Here is a 13,308-nt window from a genome sequence, read left to right on the forward strand (position 1 = left end):
ATTAGTAGTAGTAGTGTTATCAATAAACAATGAGGATTAATTTGTGAAATTTAGTTTTTGTCTTTATTTTTTGAGTTATTCTAAAAAACTCAGACAAATCAGTGACTTCTAACAGTATTTGTTACCTATAGTTTACCTAAATACCATAGTATTACTTAGTGGTAGATTGCTCTCTGTCCATTAAATTCCACAGACGCACAAACTGACTGGCTGCTTCGAGCGCACGGAGACGCAGCCCTTATAGCGGACCCTATACTCTGGGGAGGACAAGCGCACTGCTCTAAAGCTGGACAGAACATTTTCACCAAATGTTTCGCCATCTTTCTTAAACCCCTAAGGACATGTCCGCACTGAGGTGATACGCTTGTTTAAAAAATATCCCTCGACCAGCGGTGAGTCGCTTTGACGCTGGGCACTGCTGGAGCATCTGTGCCCAAACGCGTCGCGCAGCGTCACTACTCTCCAGAGCTCGGCGCAGACGATGTGGTACACCGGCGTGGCCATCGCTTCTGTTTACGGTGTAATCAGCGTGTTGGGTCTGATCGGCAACATCACCCTCATCAAGACGTTTTGCTCTGCCAAATCCATCCGCAATGTGCCGAACCTTTTCATGTCCAGTCTTGCGCTCGGAGACGTTTTACTGCTGGTGACCTGCGCTCCGGTGGATGCCAGCCGCTACCTGTCAGAGGAGTGGCTGTTCGGGAGAGTGGGCTGTAAAGTCATCCCCTTCATTCAGCTCACCTCGGTCGGGGTGTCTGTGTTCACTCTCACAGCCCTTTCTGCTGACAGGTAGGATACTGTTTTCTTGTTACAGGCAACTTAGTGACCAAGGGAAGCTTTAAGGATGGCATAAATAGGTGCCATTTTTGCCCCCAAATGTCATCTTATAGTTTGTCGTAATAAATAGAGGCCATTGTGCAAACCTGATGCTGAAACAAATATTTATGTATGGGAATATTATGCATGGCAGAGCTTCTTCTATCCAGGGCTGATGCCACGTGTAAAACAAAATCTGTAGCCACATAATCAGCAACTAAAACTGTAGATGATTGATTCAAAATATTTATGGTCACATTACATTTGGGTGAATTTTTGCTAAGTGTCTATTTTATGCAAGTATATAATTATTTCAGTCAGAGAAGAAGACCCGAGAGAGAAAAAAAGAGGATCTTTTGGTGTTTTCTACATCCATCACGGATAGAAAACACTCCACAGCTCCTTGCTAAGTGGTGTTTTGATCACTCGGTTGTGTGGTGTGATCTTCTAAGTACAGTCAAGTGTCCAGGTGTGCACAGACTCCAGCTCATACTCTAATTATCTCTCACCTTTGTCCACTTTTCACAAGCATCTTGTGTCCTGCAGAGCAGCATTAACCCCTTACTAACCTCAGACAAGAGTTTGCTGCCATAAATAACAACCCTGTGAAAAACTTTGTGATTTTTCACAGACTTTATCCTCGATACTTAACCTTTTATGTAGCCCCGGTGGAATAGTATTCTTGACTGACTTAGTAAATGTCACAAATTCTGGAAGCGTTAACACCAGAAATTTCTTAGTTGAAGTAGGTTTATCCCCCACGAGTATTATCAGCATAGAAATGAAGCAGCATCGGCTGTGCTTCTGCAAAAAGGTGAGTGTGTTTGCATTATAGTGTCAGTACTGCATGCTAACATCTAACAAAACACATTTTTGCAAATCCATTTAAAGGGAAATATTCACATTTTGCTGGATATCTTAGCAAAACTTCTTATGGAAGTGTATTGATGACAAAAATAAAAGGAGAAAACAAAGTGGTATTCTGTCTGTGCGCCAGGCCTGATTCACTACAGCAGAATCACATTCCTGATCATACACCTGTTGTTCGGCAACTTCTGAGCAACTGAGAGCACAAGACTGCACTGACCCTGCAGGGTCTTTTTAAAAAGTCAATTTTTAGGTACCGTATTCTTCTTTCATGATGGTGACCATTTGCCTCTACAGGGAAACAAGTGGTTTACCTTATTTTATGCCTACATGCCTGTACAGTTACATTTATTGTGGTAGTGTGGCTTTGCACTGTAGACTGAAGTCTGCCATGTTCCCAAAAATATTTGCACCACGCCTATTCTGACAACGCTGTCTCCCGTCATAATAAACAAAGCGTTACGGGCCGTTCGTCCGCCAGCCTCTAAGCTGAGTTTTTACATCCACTGATCTAAAGAAAGACATCCTGCTATTCCAACGGGTTGCCCAGAGTGAGTGTCACCTGCAATTTGCAACAATTTGCCGGACAAGCGTCCCTGTGTCATATTGAAAATCATTCATTTTAATTGCATGCGGCAGCAACAGAAAGGTTCTTCACGTGTGGGTGAGAGCTGATGAATCAGAGGTGAAGTGGCTGCTGGGGAGGCGAGTGTTGACGGGTCTTTGTTAACAGTTCACATTTCATCAAATCCCAGCGACTGCCGGTGCCAAACATGTGCTCCAAACCACTCGTTTAATTCAGTGTTTTTGCCCGGTTATTTGACAGCAGGATTACAGGGAAAGAAATATTGACTAATTGAGTCGGTTTTGTTGCTCATCTGTTGACGCACTCATCAGAGTCAGACTTACTGCCACATGTGCTCACAAGGGTACAAGGGATTTGCCTTGGTGTTTGGTGCGACAACAGACAATACAACAAAATATGCAAGGAATAAATTAAAAAGTCTGGTTTTGAATAGCATTAAAGTGGGACAAGTTGTACTTAGAAGGCTGTCCCCGTGATTTGATTTTACCAGACAATAGCTGTAATTCAATAACCAGCATCTGTGGAGTCAACAGCATCTCTGAGGGAAATAAAGGAAAAATAATAACAACCCAATGCCCTCTTTTTCTGTGACACAGTACAAAGTTGGGATCAGCAACAAAAATGTCAAATATATATATAAAAAACTCCACTTACTGTTTTTTTTTCCTTGTAAGTATTTGGTGAGGTGGCACAGTGGTGTCTTGGTTAGCACTGACTGAACGTTCTGGGTGTTCTGTGTGGAGTTTGCATGTTCTCTCTGTGTTAGCCGTGTGACAGACTGGCGACCCGTCCAGGGTGTACCCACCCTTCGCCCGGTGGCAGCCCGCCAAAAAATGAATGAAATATGAAGTATTTGGTGTCAAACAACTTTATACAAAATCTACAAAATATGACTTTAGCATGTTCCTGTGATTGGCACTTGGATAACAAAGTTTATTCAGTGGGTTTTTGAATTGTTGTTTTTTTGCATGTACCTATTGTTGGTTATCACATCACATTTGAAATGGCTGGTGGAGAGGAGTGAGTCTAAACACATCATTTCAGTATCAGCTGTTGTGAAATTGTGAGAGAGTTTTCCAGGTCAGAATTTTGATCTCATTAGGGTTTGTTATTTTGTTACCACACCTTATATTGATGGGCTGTGAAAGCTTGTGGCTGAACTTGTACACGTATGTAATGACCTGGTGGCGGTGAGTTGCCAAGTTACTTGAGCAATATTGTTAAATTGATTGAGTGCCAAATGTGATCTATTTTTAGAGCTAATGGTGTTGCTATGGGGACCTTCAGCTCATATGGAGGGGACCAATGTGCGTGAGGACGGCCTGGTGGAGAGACAAAAAACAAAAGTGGGATAGAAGAAAAAGGGGAGGAGAAAGGAGCAGCAGATAAATCCATACATGCATAAAAATGGCACAAATAAGAGTGTGATATATACACTGGCTGGCCAAAAAAAAACATGGTCACACGCTCTAATATTTCGTTGGACCGCCTTTAGCTTTGATTACAGCACGCATCTTGTATTGATGATGGGAGAGTCTGACCACTGCGTAAAGCCTTCTCCAGCACATCCCAAAGATTCTCAATGGGGTTAAGGTCTGGACTCTGTGGTGGCCAATCCATGTGTGAAAATTATGTCTCATGCTCCCTGAACCACTCTTTCACAATTTGAGCCCCATGAATCCTGGCATTGTCATCTTGGAATATGCCCGTGAACATCAGGGAAGAAAAAATCCATTGATGGAATAACCTGGTCATTCAGTATATTCAGGTAGTCAGCTGACCTCATTCTTTGGGCAACTCATTTCTTCCTCCAAAGTGATGGTTCCCCACTATCCTTCCAGTTTTTAATAATGCTTTGGACAGTTCTTAACCCAATTGTAGTAGTTTCTGTAATCTCCTTAGACGTTTCTCTGCTTGATGCATGCCAAGAGAGAGAGGGAAGGTGACAGGTGCACACATGCCAAACATTCAACAATGTGACAGCATGGTGGAGCTGCCGTCCTGTTGCACCAAAGTTTCTAGCAACACAATAGAGAGTAGAAACAATATTAGCCCAAGTTCATCTATCCAGTTTCTGCTTCTTATCCTGCATCATGCCGGGTGCCAGCAGGCTAAGCAAGGCCGTCCAGATGTCCCTTCTCCACGGCTTCTTCCTGGTTACCCCGAGGAGGCCACAAGCCAGATGAGGCATAAAGTCTCTCCAGCACGTTCTGAGTCTAATCCAGGGTTCTTGTGCGAAGAATTCTTTCAGGTTATTGCACAAAGCTCTTGACCTTAAGTGAGAGCAGATGGACTTCTTAGGTTTGTGCATCAGGTGGCCAGGTCTTGACCACTGGGGACCGGTTGGCTTCAGTCCAAAAGACCGATTTGGAGCTGCCACGCTGTGAGCCGCTTCTAATGGATCTGTTTGCTCCTTTCACTGGTGTTAAACCTGCTCAAAGGTTTAATCATGATTACTCTATCGATATATTCACAACAGGTGTTTTCATTGCCTCTCATTCTCCAAATTACCTCCATGAGTTCATTGGGGGCAACCACTGATGCTTAAAACATCAGTCTTAACGTGTTAGGAAGAACAACTGTTGCAAGGAGAAGAAAAAGTATTTAGCCGGTGTTTCTCATCTTGCATTACATCCCTTTTTATTTTATCCTGACACTGGAAAATGTTTATCTATCCATCAGGTACCGGGCCATCGTAAAACCCCTCGACATCCAAACATCAACCACCACTGTCAGCATTGTTCTGCGGGCGGCGCTCATCTGGATCTTCTCCCTGATCCTGGCCATCCCTGAGGCCGTATTTTCTGACCTCCACACCTTCAACGTCACCTCCACAAATGAGAGCTTCGTCACCTGCGCTCCCTATCCCCACGCTGGGGAGCTGCATCCTCAGATACACTCCATGGCCTCCTTCCTCATTTTCTACGTCATTCCCCTGCTGGTCATATCCGTGTACTACACCTTCATAGCCCGGAGCCTGATGAGGAGCGCCTCCAACATGCCTGTGGAAGGGAATGTGCATGCAAGACGGCAGGTCATAACAAGATCTGGTTTCTTTAAAAAAAAAAAAGTCTCTAAAATGTTTCAGTTCTTTAAGTCTGTCATATTTTACTTGCATATGTATGTTATATATACACCAATCAGCCACAACATTAAAACCACTGGCAGGAGAAGTAAATAACATTGACCATCTTCTGGCAATACAGTGTTATTTAGACATGTACCACCCACCTAGACTAGACCAGGCACCCCCACCCCATAGCTATGACACTCCTTGGTGGCAGCAGCCATCCCCAGCAGGATGCACAGAAAAATGCTTCAGGAACAACTAAAAAAAAACATGAAAAACAGCACAAGGTGTTGACCTGGCCTCCAAATTCACTAGATCCCAAACTGATCAAGTATCTGTAGGATGATCCACAGAGACCCCTCCCCTCAACCCATAGCGCCAAAGGCCCCCCACTAACAACATCATATTGCCAGACACCACAGGACATCCTCAGAGGGCCCATGTCCATTCTCTGATGAGTCACAGTTGGAGGTGGTCTATGTATATTTGATAGTAACTGTTGTCAGGATACTGGCATTTTCAAAGCAAACAATTATGATTGTTGTTCATTAATATTTAGCCTGAAGTTCCCCCAGATTTCCCAGAAATAGAGGCATAACATCAATGACTTTGATGGCAGCCACTTCCCTGGACATTAGTTATTATATTTTTGCCGTTAGGGGGTAGGGGGTTAATGTTAAAAGTTATCTAATGTCTATCTTTTCACTAACAAACCTTTGTCTATGACCAGCAGGTCGAATCAAGGAAGCGCTTGGCCAAGACAGTGCTGGTGTTTGTTGGTCTCTTTGCAGTCTGCTGGCTACCCAGTCACATCATCTACTTATACCGCTCCTATCACTACTCCCAGGTAAATAAAAAAAGCACTTGGTTCTATTTATAACATTTTAATTTCTCTCTTTGTATACAGTGATCGTAACATTGTGCCCGGTCTGCAATTGTGCATTTTACAGAATAAATCATCTTCTGCATATTCCTACTCATATACAGTTGTATATGTACAACTATATGTAAATATGGTTTGTAGTATATGCAAAAAGATGAATTTATTGTTAATTGCAAATGGTTATGAGTGGTTACAAATTTAATTAATTGGACATGTGTAGTGGAAAAAATTTAAAGATGTGCAGATAATAGGACGAGGCTCATATGAAATTTATATGGAGAAAATTATTGAAATAACATAGATGATAACAGGCCAAACATATTAGTATATATGTTTAAAAAAAAAAGTGATCCAGATAAAAGTCTTCTGAGGATACTCCCTCTATTTGTGTGTTTCGCTATCTTATAAGTCCCTTTCAACTGACTCTCCGCCCTCCGTCTCGTCCCCCAGGTCGACACTTCCCTAGTTCACTTTGTGTGCAGCGTTGTGGCTCGTATCCTGGCCTTCACCAACTCCTGCCTCAACCCGTTTGCCCTCTACCTGCTGAGCAGCACCTTCAAGAAGCAGTTCAACCAGCAGCTGTGCTGCTGCTGTCAATTGATCCTCAAACACTCCGCGCAGAGCCCGACACATTACAACACGCGCGTGACTTCCGTTCGCAGCACTCATCACTCCGTGGCGAGTCTGACCATGATCAATGGCAGACAGCTCTATCAGGAGGACTGTGTGTGAAGGTGTGTGTAGAGCGCGTCCTGTATGTGTTTGCATTTCTTATCTTCTTCACATGACACGAGAACACAGTACTGTATATTGTTACTTGTATAAAAATGATACGTGCTCTTTTGGTCCATTAAATCCAAAAACGATAAAAACAGGCAACTGGACTTGTAGAGTTTCTTAAAAACATTTCGCCACTCATTAAAAGTAATTCTAAAGTCTAAGGGACTGGTGGGGAGTTGTGGTTTAAATAGGAACATCTGTGGGTGTAGCCCATTCAATCCATTGTTTTTGTTGTGATTTATTTGCCTCTCTGTGTGGCATTCCTGCTTTTGGGCATATTTAAGCATTTTGATCACAAGAACCTTGAATAATTGACCTACAATTTACAGATGAGTAGACTGATTTTTTTAGTACCAAACTAAACACAATTAAATGTTTTTGTTTGGATTTTAAAGTTTAATGAAAGTGCTGTGCTGTAAAATGTTGGTAAAATGTTAATATTCTACCGAGTATTGATGTGTAATATTCTGTCTGTAAAAACATCAGAGTCTGTGAAACTCACAGGGTACCTTTTTCTGTATAGAGTGTGGGAAAATAAACAGTGAATATACATAAATGCATGTGTCGGAAATCACATTTGTAATTTCTTAACTGGATTATGCAATGTGTGTTTGTGCTTTTTGCAACATAAACATAATTCTGCAGGGAATCAAGGTTCAATTACATAAAAATCAATAAAACAGGCAGTCCAGTTAGCGCACACTAAATCACCTTCAATACTACACTGCATTAAGAGTGGAAGCTCATTGTTTGCACCTTGGTTATGTTAAATATCTTAGTCCTGTTTACTGAGCGTGCACAGCACAGTTTCTGCACTGCTGTCTTCACGAGGACGTGATTATTCTGCCCTGTCACATGCCAAATTTACAGTCACCATATTGCACCGCAATGTCCTAATTTGGAGTTTCACGCAGGGAGAGGATCATGACCAGGTTGTGAGGAGTGGGCGTATAATTCAGTCTGGATAGTGTTTGTTTAATTGTGGTGTGAGCGCCTTGCCAAATTTGTGTCCTGCATGGACTCAGCCACCTACTTAACACGTCGTTCCTAAAGTCAAGCCCCATTCTGCGGATAGCCTGGAAAGTAAACAAGGATTAGTTATTATCTTTTCAACTTGAGGAATGAGAGAAGCGCAAATCAAGGCGAAGAAATTCATATTACAGCGTGCTCGGAATTCCTTTGATGCGGGAATCTGGAAGAAAAATGTAAACGCCACCTCATAGTTGTGAAAGAGCCTTCAGGGATTCTTTCTTCACGTCTCTTGTCTTTGTTTTGCCTCCGAGTGCGAGGATGTGTAAAGCTCTGCATGTGCCAATCTAATAAGCTCCTGCTCTGCAATCAGCCCGCACACCTGAAGCCTATCCGCCCACGAAGCCCTGCTGTATTTCTGCCCCGGTCTCTCATCCACTCCTCAACAAGTTATTGTTGTTTACCCGTGCAGATCATTACCTGTCACCTCAACTGCCAACTCTCAAGCCCAGATCGGCACCACGCCCCTGACCTGCCATTTTCATTCTGCTTCCTACCAGTCTTCACCCCGCCTGTCTGCCACAACCGTCATTCTCAGCCTCCTCTTAACCTGCCAGTATTAACATAAGTGTCACTCTTTTACCACAAACATCTGGATCTGTGCCCTGTTTCTGGGACAGTTTTGCATTGCCTTGTGACAATGTGTACAATACAAGTTCTCCCTAAACAAGGAGAGAAAAATAACATGTACAAGTCTCACATTTCTTTTGTATGTATGTTTTTACGTGTTAGTGTTAGACCATCTTCACATGTTTTACCTATTTATCTGCTAGATGTTTCACATGCAAGACATTAGAGCACAACGTACTGACTTTGCGTACTAAAAGTTCACAGAGGGACCTGTGTGTGTGATGTAGCCGTTTCAAATCACACTTGTCTGAGAGTCGACTGACAGTTTCCATTAAGACTGAGGGGGAGTTGTCACTCAATATGAGCAGCAAAGAGGTGACCAAGGTGGAGAAGATAATAACAGGGCTTAGAAATCTCTCCATGTTCATGTCAACGTTCAGAAGAAGTCATCAGGACCAAAACTTCATCATCGGGAACAAAACCCTTTGTAAGCTTCAAATTAGACAGGCCAGGTTGTGTTCCATACATGGACTGACCCAGAGCATAATTATGATGATGTGCAATATCTAAAGCTTGGGCATATGTGGCTGCCAAACGAACTGGCGCACTGGAATTAATTTAGGATTTCACTGCCGGCGAAACCAACAGGATGAATGCCGAGGTACACAGAAGCGTCCCGTGTGTCCTCAAATCCATCATTCGGGAAAGCTACAATCACAAACATACAGCTGAAGCAAACAAACGAGCTTTTCAGGATAAAGACGAGTCAGTTACTTTGATCTAAATTGGAAAAAGTCTGAATACCTGAAGACCTGAGCAGAGGAACACCAGTGAAGGTACAGACATCATTGAAACGCTGTTCACATGTATCCATAATTTTATTTTAAACTGAATGTGCCTGCATAAAAGGAACCAAACACTTACATCAGGTCTATTCATGCCATAGATTCTACATAAAGAGTATATACATATTTTTTGTTAGGTATAAAGGAACTCCAGAGAAATGATGTGGGATTCATCCCTATTTAGGATTTTATGGTTTTCCTCCTTCATGTCTCTTGTCTTTGTTTTGCCTCTGAGCGTGAGTCCCTTAGGATTTTAGGTTTCCCCCTCCCTCATGTCCTCGAACAAGGAATTGGTATTGAATAGCGTAAAAAAGTTTGGATCCCCTTTGAATGTCTGATCCTTCCTTTGAAACACATCTAAAAGTAGGTACAACGCCTACGCTGTCTGTGTTAGTGTAGGTGTTGTACCTCTTCACTGAGCAGCATATTGATCCATGTGTGGTTGGCACCCTTGTTATGTGCCAGGCTGGGAAGCGACGGGATGCAAAGTGTCAGAACTGTCGAAGGAGAGTGCTCGAAATGTCGTCATGTTTCTGGTTGTTAGAGTGGCCCGGTAGCGGCTGGATTGGAACAGGAGGCTTGAGGCTCAGATGAGGAGGGGCAGACCAACATTCACCAATATAACTCATAACAAACAAAAAAAATAGGACTTACAAGACATAACAAAAGAAAAAACATCACTAATGCATTTTGGTGGCCTGAGGTCTGGGTTGCAGCCCAGCCAATCAATCACTCTCCCTGTCTGTGTGCACGGGCTCTCTTTTATCAACTCCCACTAATTACACCTCAAGTACGGAACAGGTGGATCCACCAAATAATATCTGGGTAAATCACATAATTAAACAAATTTATCTTCTCACAATACCGTTACTTTTATCAACCTCCTTTATAAAGCCTTGCATACCTATCATAGCAATTATTTACAGTCTCTCCAGTTAAACTAATGGTCTCTACCGGGACCTTTAAGAAAGTGTTCATGCATCCAGGAGGCTCCTTTAGGCACCTGAGGAGACAGCAAAGGTAAGAAGCGTAAGATTTCTCCAATAAAACACCACCCAATCTTTTCAACCAATGTGTCTCTCTTCACAGGATGGGCTCTCATCAGTAGCAGCTGAGAGGCCCCACCAAAAGAAACTTACCCCAAAACCCATAATAAAACACAATCAGTTTCTTTCTGTGTCTGTGAGTTATGTATTTCGTCTTATATTGTAGAACTGATAAAACCCATTATCAATGTGATGTTTTCAACACTGTTATTGCAATTGCCAAGGCTTTTTCCTTTCTGCTTTCTAGAAGTCTGTCATGTAAGCAGAACCAAGTTGAGTTTCTGCTTTCAAACAAACAGTGCGACTGTAGGCAAAGACATAGAGCTACGTTTTTCACTTGTGTACAACTCAAAGCCACCAAACAACCCTCATCCTAAATCATTGTTAGCCGTATATTTTCTCTCTTACATTGTTATTTCTGCAGTTTAGCCGTCTTTTCGACCGTTTAACAATCTGCGGTCTAAATGGGTTTCTTCCGGCGGCTGTTTGGAACAAAGATGTGAACTGTTTTCTTACGTTGTCTGTGTCACATGGCCTTAATGTGTTTCTTGACCCCCTGAAAAGAACAAACGTATTCCGTGATGAAGCACACATCGTTCTCTCTCCAATCTCCGGCTGCATGGGGGTGAAATTATAGAAAATGTTAATGCAATTTGACATCCTGCAATATACAGCTGCATGTCCAACTCTCTTTTTTTTTTTCTCCCCTGAATCACCTTGGAGCCTTTTAAGGGCAACCTGATGCCGGCGTCTTTGTGACAATGTGTGAAGATCTCCCCCGGGTCTTTCAGATGGACTCTGAACTACAGTATGCCTTGGCTTGATTATTCACCTCTGTGCACGTAAAACTTTTGTGCATTCTCAGGCAACACACTCAAGGATGGCATCAGGTACAGCCTACAAAATTCATGGCGGCATAGAGATCAAGTGTCTGCTGACACCAGGCAGCAATTTGAGAAATGGTTGCCGTTACCTCTCGGTTTCTGGATACCACCCACTGACCTTAATGTTTAACAAAGGCTAATGTAGCTGCAGGCTAGGAACCTCTCCACTGGATCGCTTCTTTCTCTCTCCCTGGCGAAAAGATAAAACCTGGCTGGGATACAAAAAGACGTTCATAAAATCTTCTATACTCATATTTAAAGATGTAATTTCTGTCTTTGGAAATGTAGTTTGCAGTACGGAGAAGCAGAGGATATTCCAACCTCAAGCAGCTCGTAGTTCTGCAGAGAACCAATAGTCACACTTGAAGAACAATAGATTTTTTTAAGATGAGCCCCAGAGACAGACAACACCGAACACAAAACATTTCCCTACTGTGACTAAATTCAGACAAAATTGGGAAAGTGCTGTGTTAAAAAGAACTGGAGCACTGGGCCTGATACAACCATGAGTCAGCATCTGACCAACCCGTGGTTTTACATGGGGACTTGCAGATTATTTCTCAGTAGCACAGCAGCAGCGACTTCCTGGAGGTTTTCTGAAGACAACATGTTGACGACAAGACTCCGGGAAGCCCGGGACGAGATAAAGACATATTGATTTTTTTTTTTTTTTTTTGCACAAATTAAAGCTACTAGTAGTGCATAAGGGTGTGTTAATCACACACCTGGCGTGTTGATGCAAATTGTGAGGTATTAAATATGAATTTTAAGCTGCTATTGGACAGTGGTGTGGTGGTTAGCACTGATGACTCACAGCAAGAAGGTTCCGGGTTTGAATCCAGGCCGACTGGGGCCTTTCTGTGTGGAGTTTGCATGTTCTCCCTCTGTCTGCGTGGGTTCTCTCCGGGTACTCCGGCTTCTTCCCACCGTCCAAAGACCTGCTGGTTAGGTTAACTGGTGATTCTAAATTGGCCGTAGGTGTTAGCCCTGCGATAGACTGGCGACCTGTCCAGGGTGTACCCCACCTCTTGCCCGATGACAGCTGGGATAGGCTCCAGTCCCCCCATGACCCTTCACGGGACAAGCAGTTACAGGAGACGAATGAATGAATGAACTGCTACTGGAGAAAGACTGGGATTTTATGTTGTTCTCAAAATTGTTAGCAACAAACATCACAAAACCTTTCTGATGTTACACTCGAAATAAAAGAGTGTGAGACGACGCGAGTACACAAACACCGCAGCAAGAGGGAGACAAAACACTCTGTAACTTTAAAACTTTCAGTGGCTGACACTCTTAATTGTGACCTTGCCTGTATGGCACTCAAAGGAAGCGTGGTGCTGTCACTGCAGACAGGCAGGAGCACTGATGCACGCTTAATGTTGCCATTAGAGCAACCACCCACAGGAGAGAGCTTGTCACAGCCGCAGGGACCTTTGCAAATGAATGTCCCGTAGGTTTTGGACACGGTGACTTTCAAATGTCTTTCCTTTTATGATGGGAGTCAAATCAATTCTAATGCAAACAATAAGAGAAAGAACACAGGCTACGATGTGCATCATGTATCGATTAGCAGCAGGAATGAAAAAGGTATCCCAGACAGGAAATCAATACGTTGCTCATGAAGCGACAGCAGTAAAACACATTTGCATGTGGCTTTCATGTTTTATGAGAAGTGAGAATTACAGCCCCGATGACAGAAGTAAATAACATTGACCATCTTGTGACAATTCAGTGTTCTAGTGGGAAGCGTTTGGACCTGGCATTCATTCATGTGAATGTTACTTAGACATGTAGCACCCACACCCCATAGCAATGACACTCCTTGACGGCAGCAGCCATCCCCAGCAGGATGCAGCCTGACACACACACAAAAACGGTTTAGGAACAACTCAAACAAAACAAAACATGAAGAACAGCACAAGGTGTTGA

The 13,308-nt window shown here is 43.0% G+C and overlaps 1 protein-coding gene across 1 annotated transcript; it reads left to right on the top strand.

Moving 5' to 3' along the window:
• Positions 1–481: 481 nt before the first annotated feature.
• On the top strand, positions 482–8,135 carry LOC311485362 (gastrin-releasing peptide receptor-like; the record flags this gene model as incomplete). Its single annotated transcript, XM_084540722.1, has 4 exons — positions 482–789; positions 4,952–5,303; positions 6,073–6,186; positions 6,673–8,135. 4 exons carry the CDS (start codon positions 482–484, stop codon positions 6,952–6,954), a joined length of 1,056 nt encoding a protein of 351 aa, XP_084396848.1. The 3' UTR covers positions 6,955–8,135.
• Positions 8,136–13,308: the final 5,173 nt, after the last annotated feature.

Source organism: Chelon labrosus (assembly GCF_963514085.1).
Source record: "Chelon labrosus genome assembly, chromosome: 3".
Classification (NCBI taxonomy): domain Eukaryota; kingdom Metazoa; phylum Chordata; class Actinopteri; order Mugiliformes; family Mugilidae; genus Chelon; species Chelon labrosus.